General features: G+C 41.6%; 1 protein-coding gene across 1 annotated transcript in view; it reads left to right on the top strand.

The window, feature by feature from the left end:
* Positions 1 to 27,119, top strand: part of PARN (poly(A)-specific ribonuclease) — a 195,716-nt gene that overhangs the window by 5,850 nt on the left and 162,747 nt on the right. The window contains exons 6-12 of the mRNA XM_068967772.1: positions 7,482 to 7,542; positions 13,516 to 13,681; positions 14,706 to 14,771; positions 15,851 to 15,889; positions 17,247 to 17,289; positions 18,421 to 18,501; positions 21,490 to 21,546. Coding sequence (XP_068823873.1) covers positions 7,482 to 7,542; positions 13,516 to 13,681; positions 14,706 to 14,771; positions 15,851 to 15,889; positions 17,247 to 17,289; positions 18,421 to 18,501; positions 21,490 to 21,546 — 513 coding nt within the window. The remainder of the gene's footprint in view (positions 1 to 7,481; positions 7,543 to 13,515; positions 13,682 to 14,705; positions 14,772 to 15,850; positions 15,890 to 17,246; positions 17,290 to 18,420; positions 18,502 to 21,489; positions 21,547 to 27,119) is intronic.

Consider the following 27,119-nt stretch of genomic DNA (forward strand, 5'->3'; position numbering starts at 1 on the left):
CAGCTTCCCCTTTCTGCTCTCTCAATAATCTGATTCGTGGATAAGGAGATCATTGATCTCCACTGACAGAAGAATGTAAATTAGTGTCTATTATATGGATATGTGATAAAGCCTGAGTTTTGGTCTTCTCTTCCTTATAATCTTATGTCTGAGCTTCTCTCCCCAGAGTGACATTAGTTCCTTTGAGTCTTCCCATCTGTCCCTTTTCCTGCATCTAAGTAGTAATGTAGTTAAGAAAGCCTGGAGGGTAGGCTTCTGAGTGACTGAGTCATGTCAGATTCTCTCTGTAATAAGGCAGGATGTAAACAAACGAAACAGCATTCATTGTGTGTCAGGAGCTGGAAAGAAAGCAATTTTACTCTTGTAACCAGCATTTTTCTTAAATTAGCAGATAAACCATAGTTGATAGTTCTTTACCTTGCAATAAGTTCAGTTCAGTCTCTCAGTCATGTCCGACTCTTTGCGACCCCATGGACTGCAGCACGCGAAGCCTCCGTGTCCATCACCAACTCCCGGAGTTTACTGAAACTCATGTCCATTGAGTCGGTGATGCCATCCAACCATCTCATCTCATCCTTATTTAACAACTATTTACCAGTCACCTGAGTATAGAATACTTCATTAAACAATATTTATACATTTTTTCTGAGAAAGATAGGTTCAGTTTGGACATTTGTATGGATGTAGTTTTCCAGTGGTAGCAGGAAAAGACAGTTCCTTAAAATGGATTCCATGGTTTTAGCCAGGGATTAATCAAATGCACACAGTGGCAGTGAGACATCTTAGGGATGACAGTATGTTCTAAAAGACCAACACAAACACAGTTATTCTAGGAAATCAACTGGAGACAGATCAGAAGAACCCTACCCATCATACAAAACCATCCTGTGACTACACCTGGAACACTTTATACAGTTCTAATAGCCTGCCACTCCTTAAAAAAAAGAAAAACATCATAGACTTGAAGACAGGCCAGAGATTAATGGGCTCAAATAGTGCAGTTCTGTATTCTGGAAAAACAAACGCAGAGAAGAGGTTGGGAGTAAGTAAACTTGGCAATTATATGGATAAGGTAAATGATAGTATCTTTGAATTTTTTTTCTGGTCCTCCATCTAAGATGGATTTTGTCTTGTTTAAAATTCTATGCCTACAGCAGAGTCGCATCTTAAAAGGAACTTAGCTTCTAGAGTCAGTGAGTAGGGTGAAGATTGTGTCTAGTTAAAAATCGATCTCAAAAAGCCTTTATTATCCTTAAAGCAGGGAGAATTGGGCAGCAAAACAACTTACTGTGTGCTATCTGAAAACTAAGTATCTGTACACACAGTGATCCATGCGCACTAGGCAGGCTGTGGAGGAACAGACCCCCTGAGAGCCATGCGCACTCCTGGAGCTTGTGCCCATCCAGGTGAATTGCAAGGCATCTGCATTGTCTTCACTTCTTTTTTCTTCTGTTCTTCTTTTCTCTGGCTGAACATCTGTAGTTGAGTTCATGGAGGAAAATATATACATGGTTGTGAAAAGACACTGCTGCTGTCTATAGAGTAAAAAATGTTTCCTTTTTTAAATCCCCTCTTCCCCCATGCCACTTCTTTCCCCATTTCACTCCTCTTGTGCCATATATACATATACTCCTGTGTCTACATATATATATACACACACATACACAGTTTTAGGTTTTTTCTTTAATATACGCAAAATCGTAACATTCGTATTTCATATAGCTTGCATTTTCCATTTAACGCAATGTCTTCATACCTCATAATGCAGATGTATTGTAATCTAATTGGAACTGGACAGTTTGCCAGTGGCCCCCTGTTTTAAGCAGTGCTGTAGTCAGTGTCCAAGTGCATGTGTCTTGGTTGTATATGGGAATTTTTTTTTTTTGGCTGAATCAACATGTTTTTAAAGCTATTTTTAAAATTTATTTTTAATCGGACGATAGTTGCTTTACAATGTTGTATTGGTTTCTGCCGTACAATAACATGAATTAGCCATAAGTGTACATATATCCCCTCTCTCTTGAACGTCCTTCCCCTTCCTCCCCCACCCCATCCCACCTCTCTAGGTTGTCACAGACTAAGTTTCAGGTTAAACTCCAGGAATGTTTTTATCGGATAGCTTTCCTAGGAGGGGAATTGATGAGTCATAGAACTTACAGATTTAAAAGTTTGATAGATGCCTCAGATTGTCCCCCCTAATATCTATGCTTATCTTTTGAATCCTGAAAATGGTACTTTTAGGACAAACCAAAGATAGTGTTTAGAATATTACAAATAAAGTTTGTTGGTTTGACATGCTTTTTCTTTATTATGGTAAAAAAAAAAAATCCATAACCTAAAATTTACCATTTTAAAAGGCTTTAAGTTCGGTGGCATAGAGTACATTTTTTGGTGCGGTCTAAAGAGTATTATTTGAGTAGAAAATAAATAGCTTCAAAAAGGGGATACGTGATCTCTGACTCTGATTTTTAAAGAAGAAAGTTAGGATATTTTGGAGTCTAGTGACAGGAGGGGTAAAAATGCCTTTCCATAATCCATCTTTTGGTGTTTCTGTCAGTGATGGGTATTAGGGGAGCAAAGTTGTAAGAATACTCAGGCATGGAAGGTAGAGGGGCTTATGGCCCAAGTCAGAAGGCACTGGGTCTTATTTCAGAACAGGATAAAGAGGGAAGACACAGGGGAAATGGTTGCTTATTCACACCACAGAAAACTTGGACATGATAGAAAATGATGTGCCCATATTTGTGTGTGTGTGTGCGCGCGCGCGTGCGTGCACGCACATACCCGTGTATATTTGATTAGGTTGCTCATATTTTAAAAGAACTTGTGTCAGGTAATAAAGATACATAAAGTACATAACAGTATATATAATATATAAAACCTTTTAACCTAAGTTTAAAAATAAGTAAGTGAAAAATTAGAAGAAAAGAAAAATGAGGGTGTGATTACTGTGTTACGATTAGCACACAGAATTCATGCCAAAGAAAGTCTTGCCTTTGGCTTACTTCAGAAGCTTGTCTCTTGAGCTTCCTATCAGCCAAGATAAGGGGGAAACACACCGTCAGTTCTGTGGCCCAAAGGATCAAAACAGACCAGGACCAGTTCAGCTTTCTTCAGATTAGAGACCCCAAGACATTTCCCTTTCTGTTATCATTGTCTTAGTTGCTCAGTCATGTATGACTCTTTGTGACCCCATGAACTGTAGCCTGCCAGACTCCTCTGTCCATGGAATTCTCCAGACTAGAACACTGGAGTGGGTAGCTATTCCCTTTTCCAGGGGATCTTCCCGACCCAGGGAGTGAACCCAGGTCTTCTTAATGGCAGGCAGATTTTTTATCATCTGAGCCACCAGGGAAGCCTGTTATCATAAAGAAGTCATTAATGTAGAAGACGTCATCTTTGGCAGCAGCCCTAAAGTGAATGTGGTGATGAGCTTACTGGGACTGGGAGAGCATCCTCAGTCTAGACTGATGGTGTACCATCAAGTACGGCTCAGGAAGGGCCGCTCTATAAGGGGTCATATTTAACTGTTCCGAATTTAGTTACTTCAGTTGCTCAGTTATGTCCGACTCTTTGAGACCCCATCGACTGCAGTACGCCAGGCTTCCCTGTCCATCACCAACTCATGGAGCTTGCTCAAACTCAATGTTCATCGAGTCGTGATGCCATCCAACCATCTCATCCTCTGTTGTCCCCTTCTCTTCCTGCCTTCAATCTTTCCCAGCATCAGGGTCTTTTCCAATGAGTCAGTTCTTCGTATCAGGTGGCCAAAGTATTGGAGTTTCAGCTTTGGCATCAGTCCTTCCAATGAATATTCAGGACTGATTTCCTTTTGGATGGACTGGTTGGATCTCCCTTGGACTTGCTGTCCAAGGGACTCTCAAGAGTCTTCTCCAGCACCACAGTTCAAAAGCATCAATTCTTTGGCACTCAGCTTTCTTTATAGTCCACCTCTTACATCCATACCTGATTGCTGGAAAAACCATAGCTTTGACTAGATGGACCTTTGTTGGCAAAGTAACACCTCTGCCTTTTAATATGCTGTATAGATTAGTCATAGGTTTTCTTCCAAGGAGCAAGTGTCTTTTAATTTCATGGCTGCAGTCACCATCTGCAGTGATTTTGGAGCCCAAAATCATGGGACTGGATGCCATGATCTTCGTTTTTTGAATGTTGAGTTTTAAGCCAGTTTTTTCACTTTCCTCTTTCACTTTCACCAAGAGGCTCTTTAGTTTACTTTTAGCATATTAAAAAGCAGAGACATTACTTTGCCAACAAAGGTCCGTTTGGTCAAAGCTATGGTTTTTTCCAGTAGTCATGTATGTTTGTGAGAGTTGGTCTATAAAGAAAGCTGAGTGCTGAAGAATTGATGCTTTAGAACTATAGTGTAGGAGAAGACTCTTGAGAGCCCCTTGGACAGCAAGGAGATCCAGCTAGTCCATCCGAAAGGAAATCAGTCCTAAATATTCATTGGAAGGGCTGATGCTGAAGCTGAAACTCTTAATACTTTTGGCCACCTGATGCGAAGGACTTGACTCATTGAAAGAGACCCTGATGCTGGGAAAGATAGAAAGTGAGAGGAGAAGGGGATGACAGAGGATGAGATGGTTGGATGGCATCACTGACTCAATGGACATGAGTTTGAGTAAACTTTGGGAGTTGGTGATGGACAGGGCGGCCTGGTGTCCTGCAGTCTATGGGGCTGCAAAGAGTCGAATATGACTGAGCGACTGAACTGAACATAGTCAAAGGCTTTGGCATAATCAATAAAGCAGAAATAGATGTTTTTCTGGAATTCTCTTGCTTTTTTGATGATCCAGCAGATGTTGGCTATTTGATCTCTGGTTCTTCTGCCTTTTCTAAGTCCAGCTTGACATCTGGAAGTTCATGGTTACCATACTGTTGAAGCCTGGCTTGGAGAATTTTGAGCATTACTTTGCTAGCATGTGAGATAAGTACAGTTTTGCAGTAGGTTGAATATTCTTTGGTGTTGTCCTTCTTTGGAATTGGAATGAAAACCGACCTTTTCCAGTCCCGTGGCCTCTGCTGAGTTTTCCAAATTTGCTGGCATATCTAGTGTGGCACTTTCACAGCATCCTCTTTTAGGATTTGAAATAGCTCAACTGGAATTCCATCACTTCCACTAGCTTTGTTTGTAGTGATGCTCCCTGAGGACCACTTGACTTCACATTCCAGGATGTCTGGCTCTAGGTGAGTGACCACACCATTGTGGTTATCTGGGTCATGAAGATCTTTTTTGTATAGTTCTTCTGTGTATTCTTGCCTCCTCCTCTTAATATCTTCTGCTTCTGTTATGTTCATACCATTTTTGTCCTTTACTGTGCCCATCTTTGCATGAAATATTCCCTTGGTATCTCTGTTTTTCTAGAAGAGATCTCTAGTATTTCCCATTCTGTTGTTTTCCTCTATTTCTTTGCATTGATCACTGAGGAAGGCTTTCTTATCTCTCCTTGCTATTCTTTGGAACTCTGTATTCAAATGGGTGTATCTTTCCTTTTCTCCTTTGCCTTTAGCTTCTCTTCTTTTCTCAGCTATCTGTGAGACATCCTCAGACAACCATTCTGCCTTTTTACATTTCTTTTTCTTGGGGATGGTCTTGCTCACTGCCTCCTGTACATGTTACAAACCTCTGTCCATAGTTCTTCGGGCTCTCTTGTCTATCATATCGAATCCCTTGAATCTACTTGTCACTTCTGGTGTATAATTGTAAGGGATTTGATTTAGGTCATACATGAGTTGTCTAGTGGTTTTCCCTACTTTCTTCAATTTAAGTCTGAATTTGGCATTAAGGAGTTCATGATCTGAGCCACAGTTGGTTCCTGGTCTTGTTTTTGGTGACTGTTACAGAGCCTCTCCATCTTTGGCTGCAAAGAATATAATCAGTGTGATTTCGGTGTTGACCATCTGGTGATGTCCATATGTAGTTTTCTCTTGTGTTGTTGGAAGAGGGTGTTTGCTTTGACCAGTGCGTTCTCTTGGCAAAACTCTATTAGCCTTTGCCCTGCTTCATTTTGTACTCCAAGGCCAAATTTGACTGTTACTCCAGGTATCTCTTGACTTCCTACTTTTGGATTCCAGTCCCCTATGATGAAAAGGACATCTCTTTTGAGTGTTAGTTCTAGAATGTCTTGTAGGTCTTCATAGAACCATTCAACTTCACCTTCAGCATTACTGGTTGGGGTATAGATTGGATTACTATGATATTGAATGTTTTGCTTTGGATACGAACAGAGATCGTTCTCTCATTTTTGAGACTGCACTCAAGTACTGCATTTCAGACTCTTGTTGACCGTGAGGGCTACTCCATTTCTTCTAAGGGATTCTTGCCCACAGTAGTAGATACAGTCATCATCTGAGTTAAATTCACCCATTCCAGTCTGTTTTAGTTCACTGATTACTAAAATATCGATGTTCCCTCTTGCCATCTCCTGTTTGACCACTTCTAATTTACCTTAATTCATGGACCTAACAGTCCAGATTCCTATGCAGTATTGCTCTTGACAGCATCAGACTTCCATCACCAGTCACATCTGCAGCTGGGCATTGTTTTCTCTTTGGCTTCTTCTTTTCATTCTTTGTGGAGTTATTTCTCCACTCCTCTCCAGTAGCATATTGGACACCTACCGACGTGGGAATTTCATTTTTCAGTGTCACATATCTTTTTCCCTTTTCATACTGTTCATGGGGTTCTCAAGGCAAGAAATTGGAGTGGTTTGCCATTCCCTTCTCCAGTGGACCATGTTTTGTCAGAACTCTCCACCATGACCGTTGTGTCTTTGGTGGCCCTGCACAGCACAGCTCATAGTTCCATTGAGTTCGACAAGGCTGTTCTGACTTAAAACAAGAATAAAATTAGAGAAGCTCAGTGATGTTTTCCACTCTTCAGCCAGTTGAGTAAGGACTTTGTGAAAATTTCCCCATTCTTGCGTATTGTTACTTACTTGATATTTTTGCTACGTTTACGTTTATATTTTGACTTTGAAATATGTATTTAATAAGTCTCTTTACTGGGAATTTTTCTATATTATGTTGTTGAATGTAAAGAACATCCAGTTATTTTGGGCTTCCAGAATCTAATTTGAAGTGAATATTGATACCTTATAGTTTGCACATTTGTTCCCTTAAACTTGAACCTGGGGTGAGATAATAGAAATACATTTAATTTTTATTCAGGAGTTTTCTGTCTATTGGGAGAATATATGTTCACCAAGTAAAATTTTCAGTGTTGGGTAACAAAGGATATTCCTCTTACAAACTATAAGGGAGAAGCCCAGATAGTTGAAGTGAATGAGTGGACAGTTCAGCAGCCATGGAGTAGAAACCCCTTGTCCTCTGACCCGTGGCATGCTGCCCCCTTGCCTGGTTGCCTTTGTTTACTCCCCAGAGTTCTTTCTCTGCCTCTGTTCACACACCTGCCACGGACCTCACTGAAATGCATGTTCTATTTACTCTTGTTTCAGAGCTCAAGCATTGACTTTCTAGCAAGCCAAGGATTTGATTTTAATAAAGTTTTTCGCAACGGTAAGATTACATGTGACCTCTCTTCAGAGCTTGTAAATCTGGATTCGGTTGAGAATTATCTTTCAGTGCGTACTGTCTGAGACAGGGTCTCGGATTTCCATTCCAGCCAATGCAGCCATTAAAGTTCTCATTGTGCCCCACTCCTGAAGGCCTGGTCGAGCATGAAGGGCACAGGAGAGGAGCTGCTGCCTCGTTCAGCTCCAGTGAGGCCTCTTGAGCCCCCAGACTCATTGAGTGGAGCTTGTGCTGTTACTGGTGTGACTCAGTTGCCTGGCAGACTCCCCGTGGGGTATGTGTCCCCGTTGTCTTTCACTGAGACAAGTGCTCCAGTGTCGCTTTTTCAAAAACAGCCGTGTTTCAGTAATACCGTGATGGTCTTTGGAGGAAAAAATTCAGTTCTGATGGCTAATTTGCTGGTGTGATGTGCTGACCAGCAGCCTGGCGGGTTGGGAAGACCAAGTCCTAGTCCTTATCCCCAGCATAGGGCACGATCCCTCAGAGAGGTGATTGTTAAATATTTAATTAATGAACGCTGGACATTGAAGCACGTCAGAGTGGCTTTTTTTTCCTCCATTCATTTATTTCCCGGAAAGTGCCTGGGAAAGCCTCTCGTGTTCCCAGCAGTATTAAGTGCCTGCTGCTCTAAGGTCAGTAACTACTTTCCACTTAACTGTTCTTGTAAACTGTGTTCTTTCCCATGGTGGATGTGTTACTGAGTGAGGTAGGAGAGGAGATATTTCTCAGCAAAGGTTCTAGAACATAGACTTCAACTACAATCTCTCTGCCTCAGCATGATCTCCTTGTAGGGTCTTTAGGACCATGTCTTGTTGTCTGTTAATTGCTTCAGTGGTGCTGTGTCTTCATATCTACTGATGATTTTGATTTTGGGAAATGCTAAAAAATTTTGAATCCAAACTGCTTACTTAACCTATTGGGTATACCCACTGGGTAACACAGTTTGGGTATAACAAAGTAATTTTATTCCCTGTGGCTCATGCTTGACTCTGAAAGCCACTATAAAATACAAATTCCACATGTAGTTAGAGCACTATGATGGAATGTGTGCAATTTGTTTTTTCTGGTGCACTGTGTGGCATGTGGGATCTTAGTTCCCTGACCAGGGATGGAACTTGTGTCCCCTGTGTTGGAAGCGTGGAGTCTTAACCACTGGACCATCTGGGAAGTCTTATCGCAGAAATGTTTTGAAGGAAATACCAGATTCCTATGAATGTGTTATCCAGCCTGATGATTTTATTTTCATAGAAGGAGAGAAACAGCTAAATAGGAGGATGCTTCATTTTCTAGTTTTGTAGTCAGACCTTGGAGTATTTTAGTCACAACTGCATCAGGCCTCCCAGGCCATCTGTTATTACTGAGACTCTTATCCCTGTGCTTTAAATCTGACCCAGACCTTCACTTCTCTTCCTTATTAAATTTTTCCACTCTAGGGTTTGCACATGCCAGAACCTTTCCTTCTGGCAGTCTCCTTGGAAGTACCTCTGACTTCCTTGTCTGAAGTGGAACCAGGTGACTGCGGTTACCATTCTCCCAAGCACGGATGGTTTCAGCTCTGTTTGTGCAGCCGGGCGGTAGACCTGCCACCTTCAGCCCATCTGAGTTCTTCTCAGGAGCCACGGCTCTTCCCAGGGCTGTGTAACCAGCTCTGCCATCCCCCTTCTGCTGACGTCCTGGGCATGGCCTTCACCAGAGGCCTAGACTTTGGCTCATTTTGCTCTCTCTTCCTACCTCTCTCCTCCTTTCAGGTGACTCCAGCATCCACACGGAGCACCTGCAAAAGCTCTGTCGCGTGTGCTCCCGGGTGGTCAGCAGTCCTCGCTTCTGCCTCCCCTTAGCTGTCCACTCCGTTAGTGGCTTCATGGGTCTTATCAGCAGGCACTGTGCCCGCCTCCATCATTTCTCCTTGACAGCGCCTCCTCTCGTCCTTCACATCCACTTGGCTACCTCATTTCAGCAGCTGGTTGATCTCTGTTGCTTTCTCACTGTCAGTTACCTTCTACTCTCTGGTCTAGACTTCGCTCCTTGTCCACCTGGTCCGTTATTATCCTTTCTTCTTCCCCTTGCTCCTCTCCGCATATTGAACTCGTCTAGCTAAGTCCCGGGCTTAGTTGGTTCTGATCATTCACTTTCTCTCTTCCTGAGCATCTGAGTATTGCAGTAAAATGGGACAGACCTGAGCCCATTGGTTACTTTAAATTCATGAGCACAAGCATCAAGTAAGGACTCCATCATGCTCAGAAATCCTACTTTTCTGACTTAGAAATTCCCTTTCTGACTTTCTGAAATATCTGTATTTTTACCATCTCTCTCCAGGCCTCCCTCTCAGCTGCTGGTCATGCCTCAATGAAAATAGAAGCCAGCAGGCAAGAGCCAGTTTGTGTTCTTACCACCAGACCCACAGATCTCCCCGCTGAGCCTGGGCCTGGCCTTTTCACAGGTGTTCCTTAGAAGGCTAGTCCCTCCCTTTGTGTCAGGCACTGGCTCTTCCAGTTTGCCCTTCTGTCTGCTGGGTGTTTTCCCTTCTCTGCTGATCACTCCATCAACCTTTGTAAACATTCTTTTAGTGCAGAGCTCCCTAATCTAGTCCATGGGCCACTTTCCTGCCATAGATAGAGTTCCGGAATCTGTGAATCTGGGGAAGGCAGTGAGGAGTTGACATCTATATTTTTGTCTAACCTTGGACTGAATCTGTTCATTTCTTCTGTTGGGAATGTAGGCAACAACCCAGCCGCATTAGCAGTAGCAGGAAGTTTGTCCTCAAGTGAAATCCTAGGTATCTTCAAATGGCATTTTCGTTTTGGCAGATATCTTGAATATTGTTTGCCTTCGTCAGTACTTTGAAGTTATTGTAGTTATTTCACCTGCCATTAGGTCTTTAAAAATTTTTTTTAATGTATTTAATTTACTTATTTGGCTGCACCAGGTCTTAGTGCAGCGCTTGGAATCTTCGATCTTTGTTGCAGCGTGTGAACTCTCAGTTATGGCATGCCAGATCTAGTTCCCTGACTAAGGATTGAACCCTAGATTGGGAGCAGAGAGTCGTAGGACCAGTGGGGAAGTCCCTGCCGTTAGGTCTTCTTAATTTAATGTGTTGACCAGGAAGCTGGTATCTTATATTACTATATCATAGATATAAAAAAAAGTTCTTGGTAACTATTTTGATTTAATTACTTTTCTTTATAATCTTGTGTATTTTATTTTATGCATTGGAAAACATCATTTGAGGAAGGGCCTGTAGATTTCACCGGACCACCAAAGGAATAGGTGGCACGTGAAGGTGAATCACGCCTGTGGGGATATCTCTATCTCAGAATAACTCTAAGCAAAGCAAACCCATCCCCCTCACTTGATTCCACATCCCCAGTGTCCCTTCTGGCCTGTGATGCTCCCACTCGGAGGAGGAAGGCATCTTGAATGAGGTGTTTGCTCTTGCTGTTCCTGCCTCTTCCCCTCTGGTTTTCTCTTCACCCACCTGAGCTGGTCTGCTGTCCTCGCCCCTCCTCGGACTTGCGGTCAGGTCATATGCCAGGATCTCACACCTTGTGGATCCTTTTTGCCCTCACTCCGCCTTTGGCGGGATCTGACCGGGCGATTGCGCCCTCCTCCCCTGACGCTCTCCCCGACTCTCAGACTCTTCGTTCTGTGCTTTTCCTCCTGCCGTCCTCTGGCCTCCTCTGCATCCTGACTGACTCTTTTTCATCTCGCCTGGCTTCAGTGTTAGTCTCATATATTCCATGGTTTCATTTACTTTTTATTATTAAATTCTTATTTTGAAATAACCTCAGACTTTATAAATGTTGCCAAAATACCTCAGAGAATTCCTGGTACCTGCCCTCCAGTTTCCTCAACGTTGGCATTATACTGTTTGCCTTGTCATCCTTTCTCTCATTACATGCGTGTGTATAATTTTTTCCCCCAAACCATTTTTGAGTAAGTTCTAGACATGACGTTTCTTTATTCCTAACTACTTCAGTGTGCATTTTCCTAAAAACAAGTACCTTCTCTTACACAGTACAGTAATCCAAATTAGGAGATGGATGTTGCTCCAGTACTGTTACCTCGTTTACAAACCTAATGTATATAAGTTTTGCTACTTAGATTAAAAGAGAAAAACAACTACTCCCCGTCCAGATTCAGTCTGGGCTCACATGCTGCATTTAAGCTGTCGTATCTCTTTGCTCTTTTACAGTCCAGAACAATTTCTCAGTTTGTCTTTGATTTCAGTGCCTTGACAGTATTTTGTAGCGGAGGCTAGTTTGTGGCATGCCCCTCAATTGGGACTTTTATGTTTCCTCAGCCAGGTCTACAGGCGTCCATTCCTCTCGGGCAGGGATACTGCAGATGTGTGCTCAATGCATCATATCAGGAGAACGTGGCACCAGTGAGCCAAGTTACTGCTGATTATAGCTTTTCTTTTTACTTTTAGAAAAACACACGTGCATCATCTGTTAATTATTTCTAAGTATACAGTTGGCTGGTATTAAGTACATACATATTGTTGTGTAGCTTTTGGTGTTTGTAATGTTGATCATACTTTTTCAGTTAGGTTTAGCATCCACTGATGAGTCTTGCTTGAGACAATTATTGTTGCTGGCAAATGATGATTTTCTAACTTCATCATTGGTTCCACAGTTTGTTAACTGTCCCATGACTTGTAATGCCTCCCTTCATCCTGATGACACCTAAATTTGTATCTCAACACCTTTCTCCTGAGCTTTAGGCTTTTATTTGTAGCTTTTCATTTATATGTATATCCCTAGATGATTTAATATATCCAGGAGGTAGCTTTTGGCTTTATTGGGACAACCATGTCCATTTATTTAGCCACTGTGTATGGCTGTTTTCATGTTGGAAAGATGTTGAGATCTTATGTTGCCACAGAGATCTCCATATGGCCCATAAGCCTAAAATGTTTATTGTTTGTCCCTTTAAGGAAAGGTGTACTGATCTCTGATCTAAGTGGTTATCTCCTGCCTGGACAACCACAGTGGACAGTTCCTTCTGGCTAACCTCCCTACTTCAATTCTTATAGGAGTCCAGGTGGTCTTTTAAAAACATGGAGCAGGGCTTCCGTGGTGGTCTAGTGGTTAAGAATCCATCTTGCAATGCACATGGGTTCGATCCCTGGTCCAGGGAGATTCTGTATGCAATAGGGCAACTAGCCCACACCTCACAACTACTGAACCTGAGTGAGTTCTAGAGCTGTGCCTGCTGCAGCTAGAGAGTAGCCTCTGCTGTCCGCAACTGGGGAGAGCCCGTGCGCAGCAGTGAAGACCCAGTGCAGCCAAAAATAAATAAATATTTTTTTAAAAGCACATGAAAATATGGAGCAGATAATGTGATTATTGTGCTTAAAACCTTCCAATAGCATCCTCTTGTTCTTAGAATATGAAAATTCTTACCATGGCCTCTAAAGGCCCGTGTAACCTTGCCCCATCCTGTCCAGCCTGACATTACTCCGTTCTCCTGCTTACAGCTTCCTTCTTCTGGAACTGTTCGTGGAACAGTCCAAAGCATTTCTGTCCTTTAGGCATTTATGCCTGTTCCGCGCCTGAAATACTCTTCCCTCAGCTCTTGCATGTCTGATCCATGCTCCCCTTTTGGGTCCTCCTGCCTGGTGGCCTCCTCTGGTTGTCCTAAGGTGTTCCCTTCACTAGCGAGCAGGATGCATCTCCCTTGTTCATCATTAGCTCAGCGGTGCCTGGTACAGTGCCTGGCACAGTGTGCATGCCAAGTCACAGCCTGTTGAGAGATGAATGAATGAACGAGCACACGGAGTGAGGGAAATAGACACACACATTTCAAAATCACTTGCTTTTTCCATTGGATTTTTTTTTTTGAGCTGTAGTCAAATATGGTCTTTCCCGAGTCTTTTAGTCTCTGTGGTTTGTTACAAAATTTTTTTACGATAAACAGTGATCTCTGCTAATGCACGCTTTTAAAAATTCTGTTCAGGAATTCCGTACTTAAACCAGGAAGAAGAAAGACAGTTAAGAGAGCAGTATGATGAGAAGCGTTCGCAGTCCAACGGTGCAGGTGCTCTGTCCTACACGTCTCCTAACACTTCAAAGTGTCCCGTGACCATTCCTGACGATCAGAAGAAGTTTATTGACCAAGTGGTGTAAGTTCCTAAACTGAAACCAGACATGCGATGAGACGTGTGTCTTGGGGGCAGGATTGATGCCTGTATCTCAGGCTTGTGCTACCCACATACAGTGCACACAGAAGTGTGATGTGAGGGCAGGATTTAATTGTGGCATACCTGAGTTTGTGTTATATGTTGTTGTTCAGTTGCTAAGTTGTGTCTGTCCCTTTGCGACCCCATGGACTGCAGCATGCCAGGCTTTTCTGTCCTCCACTGTCTCCCAAAGTTAGCTCAAACTCATGTCCATTGAGTTGGTGATACCATCCAACCTTCTACTGTCAGTTGTAAACTGAGCTCTGTGTACTGTGTGCAGAATCGCCATGTGTCACCCGGCCAGAGACTGCCTTGGCAAGTGGGCAGACCTCTTGGGGGGACCAGAGGACTGACAGCCACTGTTCCCCCGAAGGCAGAGGCACATCCAGATATTGCAACACATCTGTGTTTTTTTTCCTGTTGTGGTGAAGTTTCTAACAAGCAAATGTGCCACGGGAGGAGCGTCTGGTTTTGCTCAGTTTAGTTATCAGTGTAACTGCTGACTCATTGGAAAAGACCCTGATGTTGGGAAAGATTGAAGGCAGAACGAGAAGAGGGTGACAGAGGATGAGATGGTTGAATGGCATTACTAATTCAGGGGACATGAACTTGGGCAAACTTTGAGAGATGGTGAGGGAGAGGGAAGCCTGGAGTGCTGCAGTCCATGTTGCCAAGAAGAGTTGGACATGACTTAGTGACTGAACAACAGAACTACTTTACCAGGAAAGTAAAAATGTAAATCACTTGTATCAATGAATCCTTGAGAAGTTGTCACTAACTCATTAATAACAATGACAGAAAGAATCTGCCAAAGTAAAGCATTTTAAGCCTTACTGAACTAAAAAGTTATGATTTGGTAAAATTACATTGTCATATGTTATATTGCTTTTGAGTATGGTGGTTCTGTTGATTAATGACTTCATTCCTTAATGATGCTGATGGTCATGTTTTTATTCTAATTCTTCAGAGAGAAAATAGAAGATTTATTACAAAGTGAAGAAAACAAGAACTTGGATTTAGAACCATGTACTGGGTCAGTTGCCTTGAATGTTTTCAGTTGTTCTTTTTTGGAAAAGGTAGATGATTTCTGGCATGTGCTCTCCCTTGGTCTCTTAAAAACATTCATAAATAGTCTTTTTATTATAGGTATGTTCCCAAGATTTCAGCACTAACTTTAGCATTAACGCAGTGGGGACCATGGTATATTGAGACACTGAATGAGTGCTTTGTCCTGTCCTGGAGGGAAGAAAACTGTTGTGCACCTTTGCTTTAAGTCATGCTCAAGAGTGGCGTAATTATTGTAGCCTTGATTTGTGCTTCATACAGAAAGGCTTCAGAAGAGCAGAATCCATTGTTAGGCTATTTCTGTCCTTTTCATTTCTCTCTACAGTAAAAAGCATCGGTGTTTCAAAGAGTCAGTAACTGAAACAGCCTGCTTTCCTTCCTTTTACATTGTGACTAGCTTCACAGAAGTGTTTTAATGCATTTGTCTACTTAAAATTCTCTTCATACAACCACAGGAGGTAATATTTTGGTTAGATAAGGACTTCTGCCTCTTCTATAAAGGCAGTATAATAATAGCAATGATAAAGAGCATTTTCCGTTCATTAATTCTCTTGGAGAAGAAAATGGCTACTTCATTATTCTGGCCTGGAGAATTCCATGGACTGTTCCATGGGGTTGCAAAGAGTTGGACATGACTGAGCGACTTTCACTTTTTCATTCAATTCATTAATTAGGCTGTGTGGTGACATGGTTGCGGCACACGGGCTTCTCTGGTTGCAGCTTGAGTGCATCTCTCTAGTTGTGGTGTGTGGGCTGAATTGCCCCTCAGCATATAGGATCTTAGTTCCCTGACTAGGGATCAAACCCAAGTCCTCTCCATTGAAAAGTGGATTCTTAACCGTTGGACCACCAGGGAAGTCCCAGTAAAGAGCATTTTGATAAGAAAAGTGGTGAGGAATTCTCCCACCTCAATCATCCTCTGTTCTTTTTTGCTTGTTAACTGTCATTTCTAATGAAGCCTCTACATGGTCTTTCCCAATCAGTGCTTGGTCAGTTTGAATTTTCCTTCAAAGATTGCAAATTAATACCTTTCACTTGTTTTCGTAGGTTCCAAAGAAAACTGATTTATCAGACTTTGAGCTGGAAGTAAGTGTTTAAATTATACATGAGTGTTCTGTGAGGGACCCAGAATTAAAAAATTAAATGCAGTTTTTTAGCCTTTATTTCATTTTTGATGTTCTGCTGGTTTTGGTGACTTGATCATACCATGTTCTTGGGCAGTGCTTCATTTTATTACTGTTCCCCCCCCCCCCTCCATTTCTTAAGTTAAATACCTGCTTAATTTATTTGCTCTTGCTTCTTAGTAGCTGCTGTAAAGGCTTTACAGTTTTTTAATGATCAACTTGGTGTATCCTAAATTATAGTATTATTTTTGTTCTTTGAAGGTATATGATAAAGATTTGGCTTTAAGACCTGGGAAATACTCAGGTGAATGCTCTTTGTTTTTCTTTTTTGAAACAGGGTAATTTTTATTTAGATTCTTGTCATTTATGTTAACTTTTTAATTTATGCAGCTTAAAATATTTAATTATATTAGGCTGCCTTCTTTACTATATTTCAGTAGCATTGTACACAGAATTTTTAATTTCATACTTTTGCTGTTTATAAGAAATATTGAAATAAATTAGATTAAGTGAAAGGTGAATGCTTTTTCTAAAGCAGGGATTAGACCATGGGTGGATTTCAGGATGCCTGAATCTCCTGAAATAATATCCAAAATTTTGTATGTGTTTTTTTCTGGAGGTGTTTCCATTAGTTTAATTATATTTTCAAGTGAATCTCTTAACTTAGCAGTTGAATGTCAGGATTGAACAGATGGACGTTTGCATTCAACTTTGTTTGGGGTTTTTGTTCTTTCGTTAGAATCTGCCAGTGGCATGTACAAAGAATTTACTTTGACCAGACTAGGAAAAGGGCCATTATTATTTGATCAGGCTCCTTTCCTCTCATGTTATCCTTGCAACATACTCCCTGTGGATTCCAGATTCCTCTCCTTGGCAGATGCCAACTACTGTGCCAGCTTACCACAGAGTTACTCATCTCAAACCTCCCCTGTGTGTGCCCCAGACCATCCAAAAAGACCTTCAAAATTTTTCACTTAGGAAGTAAGCATTGTGACATTTAGAAGCAAGATTTGACTGTGAGGTAATGTGTTGTCTGTATTATATGATGCCTGACATTTCAGAAACTGCCTAAGTCCTAAAAACTTAATTTGAAATCAGATACATTGCTGTATTCTAAGAGCAGAGATGGGGAAACATTTGAAAACTGAAATATTATGGAATAGGCTTACTCTACAGTCTTCCTTGTAGTAATATTTATTGCATACTCAATAAAACTGATGTAATGAAATTATAGCTATAAAGTTGTTTTAAAAGTCCTTTAGGGTCTTAGCTGTCATTATCTCATCTACTGATAATCATGTTTTCTTTCTTTCCTTTAGGTATCCCAAAGGCATTCATGTTGAGACTTTAGAAACCGAAAAGGTAACCCCAAGGCTTATCCAGGGCAACATTAAATGCATTGAACCAGTGCCACAATATTCAAGTACAAAGTGCAATCAGATCAAGAAGTTGAAAGTCAGAGTTGGCTCCCATACATATGAGCTGGGTGACATTGGACAAGTCATTTCCCCGCTGCTAGCCTCAGTTTCCTCATTTGTAAATCCATGCATGACTGTGGTAATGATAAGCTCTGTTGTCTCACAGCTTTTTAAAAAGTAGTAGATGGAACTGAACTTTGTAAACTTGAGAGCATGCAAATGTTGGTACACGTTCTCATCATCACAGAAAGCTGATATGCATGGTACTCATGTAGTAATTGCTCCTTGTCACATGGGCCACTAAAATTCGGTTTTAGAATCTGGGGCATCAGCATTCTGTCATCATGTCTTCCCGGAGAGCAGTGATAGAACCGAAATGGGTAGTGTTGGGCTGATGGTGGGTTCCTTTGACAGAACTATAGAGTTTTAGAATTTAGTTCGTGTTCTTAAGTGAGATGTCTAATTAAATAAGAGATTACATAAATTAAATCTTGCTAGAAGATAAATCTCAAACTTTGACACAGGAGATTTTGTGGTGTTTGATTGATCGAGAATGCAGTGTGAGAAAGAAGATGCTAGTTATCCGACAGGTTACTGGAAAATCCAGGATTTTTCTTTTATGTTAATGAGAAATGATATAGAAATTTAAAAAATTGAGGTATGGTTGACTTACCAGTATTAGTTTTAGGTATATAATATGATTCAAATTTATATGGGTTACATAGAATTTTTATTTCAAAACCAACTACTTTGAAATTCGTGTTCAAATGCAACATCTTAGTGTCCATCATGGAGTGTCTTACTGTCACAGGCTCTTGATATTTATAATTGACTCTATTGGGGTGAATTAATAAATCATAGGAAACTGTTGTGGAAACATGGAGACGAATTCTAGTTTGTAAAGCAACAACTCAACTTTTGGTGGCATTTCAAGATACTTTGAGTGTCTTTAGCCCCTGAAAGACTGTGCACTGATAAAAATTATAACCTCTAATGGTAGCAGAACCTGAATTTCAGAGGGTGAGGAGGGTCAGGTAGCTTCCAGAAAATTGTATATCTCCTTTATGTCTTTTAGAAAGAGCGATATATTGTTATCAGCAAAGTAGATGAAGAAGAACGCAAAAGAAGAGAGCAACAGAAACATGCTAAGGAACAGGTGATTGAACTACACTCATTTCCTTTGGGTGAGAAATGGCAACAGAATTGTAAATCCTATGTTGGATTCAATTTAGTGAATCATTTTCTCCCGTGGAAGAATTGAATTCATAGCAAAACCTGAAAGAGAGTGAGGGAAATCGAGGTGTAGGTATTTAGACGTAGCCAGCAAAGTGAAATGGCAGCCTACTCCATTGTTCTTGTCTGGAGAATCCCAGGGATGGGGGAGCCTGGTGGGCTGCCGTCTGTGGGGTTGCACAGAGTTGGACATGACTGAAGCGACTTAGCAGCAGCAGCAGCAAAGTGAGGGTGGCATTGCGGTGGACAGTCTTCACCTCCATGAAGCCATCTCAGAGCAAGAGTTAGTGGTTAGCATTCAGACTTTGTGTCACTGAGCGTCTCGGCCCGTTAAGTGGTCTCACTGTGGCTGTATTCAGGCCCGGTTAACTAGTTTTCCTAAAACAAAGTTGAGATGATATGGGCCTACAGATGTATGCTCATAGTTTTATTGGAACCTCACTTTGGTTGTCCTCTGGAGAATGGATTCGAGCAGGAAGACCAGTTAAGCTGAAGAGTAACCAACCAGCTAAGAGACGCCAGTGGCCTTAAACAGGAGAAAGTGAAGTGGAAATGTTAAGCGGTCTTTCATGTCCAACTCTTTGCGATCTGATGGACTGTAGCCCACCAGGCTCCTCTGTCCATGGAATTCTCCAGGCAAGAATACTGGAGTGGTTTGCCATGCCCTCCTCCAGAGGGGCTTAGCTTTGGGAATAGGTTTTTTTTTTTTCTTTTTTTAAAAAATATTCTTTTAAAAAATTTAATTCTGGTAAAATATGTAACATGAAATTTACCATCTTTGCCATTTTGAAGTGTTCACTTCTGTACTGATAAATACATTTACATTGTCCTACAACCATCACTACCATCTGTCTCCAGAACTGTTTTTATCCTGTAAAATTGAAACACTATATCCATTAACTAATAACTTCCCACTCCTCCTATCCCCCAGCCTCTGGTACGCACTGTTCTACTTTCTGTCTATGATTTTGACTCCTCTCAGTGCCTCACATAAGTGGAATCAGATAGTATTTGGCTTCGTTCATTTAGCGTAATGGCATTTTGGGTTCATCTTTATTGTAGCATGTGTCACAGTTTCCTTTCTTTTTAAAGTCTGAATAATATTCTGTATACCACATTATGTTTGTCCATTTATCTGTTGATGGACTCTTGTGTTGCTTCTGTCTTTTGGTTCTTGTGACTAATGCAGCTCTGAACATGAGTGTCAAGGATTCTTTTGAGTCCTTGCTTTCAGTTCTTTGGAGCATATATATACCCAGGAGTGGAATTGCTGGATCATATGGTAATTCTGTTTTTAATATTTTGAGGGACTACTGTGACTGTACCACTTTACATTCCCACCAACAAAGTACAAGTGTTCCAATTTCTTCACAAAACCACCAGTGCTTTTTAGACTCAAGAGTAATTTAAGGAAGTGAACAATTTCAGTGAGGGTGAAATGGGAGAGCAGGGGGCTTGCAGTTTCCTGGGAATTAAACTGGACCTAGTGAATTTTTTTTTAATTTAAATTTTTGGCCATGCCACACAGTGTGCAGGAAGGATCTTAGTTCCCTGACCAGGAATAGAACCCATGCTCGTTGCAATGGAAGCACAGTCTTAGCGCTTGGACCAGGGATCTCCTGGAGAAGAGTCACTAAATAATTTAGCTGTAAAGAGACAAGAAGGAGAGTGGTTCCCTAGAGCTTAGAGTTAAGAAAAGGATTTCAAGATAGGAAAGAAATTGAGTCTATTTAAGCACCGTATTGAAGAAAACAGGAGAGAAGCTGAGTGGGAATGAGTCTCAGTGTGGTGCTGTAAAAATTTAATAAAAATGCATTTGACCAGGAAAAAAGAAGGCGGGGGCGCAGGGAGGGTGGCGCTTCGCTGGTGGCTCAGTTGGTAAAGAATCCCCCTGTAGTGCAGGAGACCTGGATTTGATCCTTAGGTTGGGAAGATCCCCTGGAGAAGAGAATGCAGCCCACTCCCGTATTCTTGCCTGGAGAATCCCATTGGTCAGAGGAGCCTGGTGGGCTACAGTTCATGGGGTCAAAAAGAGTCTGACATGACTGAGCAACTAAGTGCTCACTCAGGAAAAAAAAATTAGAGAATTCTTGATATAGCAGTTGATCTTAGTGGTTCTCCTCGGAATGGAATGCAGTATTAATTTGGCCAGCAGGTGGCAGCTTTTAAAAGTCCCTGTTTTTAAGGCAGCTTCTTGTTTAGTCCTTAAATTGTATCGGACTCTGTAACCCTATGGACTATAGCCCACCAGGTTCCTCTGTCCATGGGATTACCCAGGCTCAAATACTGGAATGGGTTGCCATTTCTTCCTCTAGGGGATCTTTCTGACCCAGGGATTGAATTGATTTCTCGTGCATTGGCAGATGGATTCTTTACCGCTGAGCCACCACGGAAGCCCTCAAGGCAGTCTGAGGGATGTGGAAATTTCAGCAGTTGATTGGAAGTGATGGGTATACCCTAGCACTGTTACCTTAGTAACTGATGAATGGGAAGTGATGGGTATACCCTAGCACTGTTACCTTAGTAACTGATGAATGGGAAGTGATGGGTATATCCTAGCACTGTTACCTTAGTAACTGATGAATGGGAAGTGATGGGTATACCCTAGCACTGTCACCTTAGTAACTGATGAATAGGAAGTGATGGGTATACCCTAGCACTGTTATCTTAGTAACTGATGAATAGTTTGCCACTTGCTCATCCCTCTCTCTGAAACAGAAAAATGGTACATGCAGAAATCATTTCCAATGCAGTTGTTTGGCGGTGATGGACTCAAAGAATGGGAAACAAAAGTTATCTAACTGGATATAAAATTTCAGCCTCTTTTTTTTTTTTTGCCTAGATTTTAACTTATTCAAACAAGGAATAAATATATTTCAATAGTTGGTTTTTTATTTTGTTTTTAAATTAGGAAGAACTGAATGATGCTGTGGGATTTTCTAGAGTCATTCATGCCATTGCTAATTCGGTAAGTGAAACAAACTTTGTAATTAATTTCCTGAACATAACATTTACTGTGAAATGCCAAGTTATCATTGCAAATCCATCATCTGGTCACACTGATATTAGAATGTTTTCTTGGTCTGGAGGGAGAAGTTAGAACTTCATAAAGATAGCTTGTTGTCATAATGCGCTCAGTGTGACATTATAATTGCTGAATTACATCCAAACCATTGTTTCAGAAAGCATTTCTGTTAAAACGCAGTAGAGGATTATGCTGTGATGGCCTTATGTGGTTCCATGAAACTGATAATTTATTATTCTCAAAACCAACAAGAAGCAGAATAGCAAACTAAAGAAGATGAGGAGAAATAATCCAGTGTTTGAAACCTTGTATTCCTTCATCAAAAGAAATCTAGAGGATAAAAATAATTGTGTTGAATTCCTCCGCTTAACTGAATCCTGTATCTTTGTTTTTTAAATAATTTTATTTATTTATTTAGGCTGTGCTGGGTCTTTGTTGCCGTGAGGGCTCTTCTCTAGTTTTGGCGAATAGGGGCTCCTGTCTAGTTGTGGTGTGCGGGCTTCTCATTGCGGTGGCTTCTTTTGTTGTGGAGCGCAGGCTCCAGAGCACGTGGGCTTGGTAGCTGCGTCTCCTGGGCTCTAGAGCACAGGTTTAATGGTTGTGGTGCACGAGCTTAGTTGCTCCTCAGCATGTGGAATCTTCCTGGGCCAGGGATTGAACCTGTTACTCCTGTATTGGCAGGCACATTCTTTACCACTACCCCCGAGAATCCCTGAATGTTATATCTTAATAACATTAGATAAATTTAAAAAATGTGTCAACTGTTTATGTAAATGTGCTGGAGGGTTCTATGATAGATATAGTAGATATTTTCCCTTGTTTCTTACATCCTTTAAGAAAAGAAGCACCCCCATCTTGCACAGAGAAACTGGGTCTTGCTGCTGGTTGTTCTGTTGAGTTACCCATCCAAGTCACACTGCTTTCCTGATGCTAAACTTCCTGGAGTCTGAGACTTCCTTTTCCTTGAGTAGCTGGCCTAGGGAGAAGGAATTGTCTCCCTGGAGGAGTCATCTTGTCCCTTAGATGCTGAGCTCTGCCTCGGGGAAACTTCAAGGCAGTGCTCCAGGAGTCCATAGTTATCTCAACAGCAGGTACAGCCTTGTCAAACAGGAGCACTTTCAGGGAGGCAGCCACTGTCCCTGGCAAGGGGTATACAGAACTTAGACCTTGAGAGAGAAAAGGGCTGGCTCCTCTGGAGCTCTTTCTCTCAAGTAAATGATGTTACCGGAACAGAATAGAGCCAGGGATGAGCCTGGAGAAAAACAAAAGGTGTGGGTCTCTTGAGAAGTAGCTAAAAAGCTAGTTTAAAACTCAGCATTTCAAAAAACTTAGATCATGGCATCTGGTCCCATCACTTCATGGCAAATAGATAGGGAAACAATGGAAACAATGACAGACTTTATTTTCTTGGGCTCCAAAATCGCTGCAGGTGGTGACTGCAGCCATGAAATTAAAAGACACTTGCTCCTTGGAAGAAATGTTATGACAAACCTAGATAGCGTATTAAAAAGCAGAGACATCACTTTGCCCACAAAGATCCATGTAGTCAAAGTTATAGTTTTTCCAGTAGTCATGTATGGATGTGAGAGTTGGACCGTAAAAAAGGCTGAGCACTGAAGAGTTGATGCTTTTGAATTGTGGTGTTGGAGAAGACTCTTGAGAGTCCGTTGGACTGCAAGGAGATCAAAGCAGTCAGTCCTAAACTAAAGGAAATCAGTCCTGAATATTCATTGGGAACTCATGTACACCCGTGGCAGATTCATGTTGATGTTTGGCAAAACCAATACAGTATTATAAAGTAAAATAAAAATAAAATAAAATCCGTTTGGAAATTTATCAAAAAAAAAAAAAAAAAAGACTGACGCAGAATCTGAAGCTCCAAAACTTGGGCCACCTGATGCGAAGAGCCGACTCATTGGAAAAGACCCTGATGCTGGGAAAGATTTAAGGCAGAAGGAGAAGAGGGTGACAGAGGATGAGATGCTCAGATGGCATCACTGATTCAATGGACAATAACTTGCGTAAACTCTGTGAGATGGTGAGGGACAGGGAAGCCTGATGTGCTGCAGTCCAAAGAGTCAGGACATGACTGATCAACAGCAACAAGATTGCGTGTATTCAGAGAAGCAGAGAGGGTTTCCCTGGTGGCTCAGTGGTAAAGAATCTGCCTGTAATGCAAGAGTCTTGGGTTTGATCCCTGGATTAAAAAGATTTCTTGGAGAAGGAAATGGCAACCCACTCCAGTATTCTTGCCTGGTATATTCCATGGACAGAGGAGCCTGCTGGGCTACAGTCTGTGAGGTCACAGAGAGTTGGATATAACTGAGAGAGAGAGAGACACACACACACACACATGCACGCACGCACGCACGCACGCAGAGGGGAGTTTCTGGTCATGTTTGCTTACATTACACACACTTAACCAGCCGTCTTCAGAGCAGTGAAGCTGTCCTTGAAACAGATGTGGGGCAGCAGTTGGCTTTGAGCTCCCATAACCAGCATGATGGTTTAGGGGGCTTTTCCAAGGTGGGGGCATTTCTTTGCCTTGTACAAACAATTCAGATCCCTTAGCCAGCTGTGCCTCTATTTATTTTTCCTCTCTGTCGTCCCTCTTCTGCAGAGTGATTCATAGCATGTTGTGGGCCATTCATAGTACACGTCACGGAGCATACCGTGATAAAAATTTAGCCCTGTTTGTTAGTGATCCAGACATTTAAAATTTAAGTCATGTACTTCAAAACTACTAATGTAGTTGAGTTCTGTATAGCCAGTGAACAAGTAAACACTCTATATTAGACCAGGTTCTTTTCCCGTCACTCTTAGTAACGAATCTGTTGTCTCTAGTTTAAAAAAAATTCATACTAATTTTTCACCCACAGAAAAGTTGCAAAACTGGTACAGGATTTCTATACACCTGTCACCTAGCGACACCTAATGTTACTATCTTGTATAACCATACAGTTGCAGAACCATGAAATTAGCATTGGTACAATATTATGAGCTAACTTGAATTTAACCTGTTTTTCCTCTTAAGTCCTTTTCCTATTCATGGTTCTGTCTAGGATCCCACATTGCGTTTACTTGTTATTTCTCCTTAGTCTTCCGCAGTCTGTAGTTTACTTTGTCTTTTATAACTTGATGTTTATAAAGAGTATTGATTGTAATTATGTCGGGTGTCCTTTGGTTTGGATTTGTTTGATCTCTTCTCACGTTGGATTGAAGACACAGTTTTGGTAGGCACACCACAGAAATGATGGTTTATGACATTGACCCCCATCACTCAGTTCAGGTGGTGTCTGCTGGGCTTAGGCACTGTAGAGTTACTGTGCCTTCTTTTGTAGTTAATGAATATATTGGAGGTATTTTCAGATGCGGAGAGTCCTCTTTTTTCTTGAGCTTTTGCCAGTGGCATAGCATCTGTCAGTGGACCTTGCCTGCAGCCATCATGACTGTGGTATGCTAGTGGCAAGTTTGTGTTTCCCTCCTTCTTTTTCCATTTGTTTCTGGAAATCTTTTAGAAGAGCTGCCCCTGCTCCCCTTCTGTTAATTCTTTTTTTGTTTTTTTTTTTTGGACTCAGAGAAATTTATTTCATTCTACATATCTTTAAACAACTTATTTATTTATTTGGCTACATCAGGTCTTAGTTGCAGCGTGCAGGCTCTCTAGTTGTGGCACACAGGCTTAGTAGTTGGGGCTTGCAGGATGAGTTGCTCCAAGGCACATGGAATCTTAGTTCCCTGATTAGAGATGGAACTGACAGCCCCAGCATTGGAAGATGGATTCTTAACTACTTGACCACCAGGGAAGTCCCCACTGTGTAGATTTATTTCTTAATTGAAAAACATTATCAATTTATTTATTTTTGGCTCTGCTGAGTCTTCACTGCCATGTGTGGGCTTTAGTTGCAGTGGAGCAGGGGCTACTTTTCTCTAGTTGCGGTGCAGGGGCTTCTCTTGTTGTGGAGCATGGGCCCTAGAGCATGCAGGCTTCCGTTGCTGTGGCACATGGGCTAGTTGCCCTACAACTTGTGGGGTCTTCCTAGACCAGTGATTGAACCGTGTCCCCTGCATTGACAGGTGGATTCCTATCCACTGGACCATGAGGGAAGTCCCTCTACAGATTTTAATCTAGTGTTCTTATCATTTATTTTGTTGCTCGGATGGTATCACGTGGGCCATTGGCGCTTCTTCAGGCTGACTCCCCTGGAACAAGCCCCCATCTTTTTCTGAGCACCTCCTTACTTTCTGACATCACAAGATATTCCACACTTACTTTATATTTTCCCTTCCTCAGCTCTAGAATCAATGACTTCTCTAAGGAGCCCTGGTTCCTTTTAGAAACCAAGTTCTGGTGCTGAGCTCCTGCTGTGGTGTTACTACTTCTAGTTCCCCTCCCTGCACAGAGCTAAGAATGATACATGTGTAACCATGCGTATACACACGTTGCTATTTCCGTGTCTGACTTAAATGCACAGAGCTAAGAATGGTACATGTGTGTAACCATGCATGTATATACATGTTGATATTTCCCTGTCTGACTTACATGCATATTTTGAAAAATGAATTTATACTGATATATGACAGACTGTGGTGTTGGCGAAGACTCTTGAGAGTCCCTTGGACTGCAAGGAGATCCAACCAGTCCATTCTAAAGGAGATCAGTCCTGGGTGTTCTTTGGAAGGAATGATGCTAAAGCTGAAACTCCAGTACTTTGGCCACCTCATGCGAAGAGTTGACTCATTGGAAAAGACTGTGATGCTGGGAGGGATTGGGGGCAGGAGGAGAAGGGGACGACAGAGGATGAGATGGCTGGATGGCATCACCGACTCGATGGACGTGAGTTTGAGTGAACTCCGGGAGATGGTGATGGACAGGGAGGCTTGGTGTGCTGCAGTTCATGGGGTCACAAAGAGTTGGACACGACTGAGCGACTGAACTGAACTGAACTGATGACAGACTCTAGTCCAATACCACAGGGTTTACTTTTAACCTACTCTCTTATTTGTAACTTTCTTCACTCCGACACTGGGAATTGCAGTTCTTGTTATCTGCTGTGTTGATGTTAGTTTTGTTCTTCCCGACCTCTTTCAGTGTGGTTGAGGGCTTCATTTATAATACAGTTAGGTTTGTCTTTTAGGGTTTCCATTTTGGGTTCCTTCCTTCTCTGTGGTTTCAATCAATACTTGGTATCTTAGCATTGCATAGATATTCAGAATGGCCCACACACTGAGCTGAGAGGATAGATCGTCTGTTGGATTTGGGAGATTTTGTATAGAATTATTTATTTCAGAGAATTATGTTTAGCTTTGTGAGTCAAGGAGTATTGCTCTGAAGGTCCACTGGGATGTAGCAAAAAGCTCTGGATGCTTTATGTTAAAAATACTGTCACCTGGCTAGCTAAATCTAAGTTGATGTTCCATTTTTTGCAGTTTAATTTTTATCAAAATGGACTAATTTATTACACATATATTGTACCTCATTGGTTGAAGAGCAGTGAATTTCATTGGAAACAATA

This window comes from Capricornis sumatraensis, chromosome 3, assembly GCF_032405125.1.
Source record: "Capricornis sumatraensis isolate serow.1 chromosome 3, serow.2, whole genome shotgun sequence".
Lineage (NCBI taxonomy): Eukaryota > Metazoa > Chordata > Mammalia > Artiodactyla > Bovidae > Capricornis > Capricornis sumatraensis.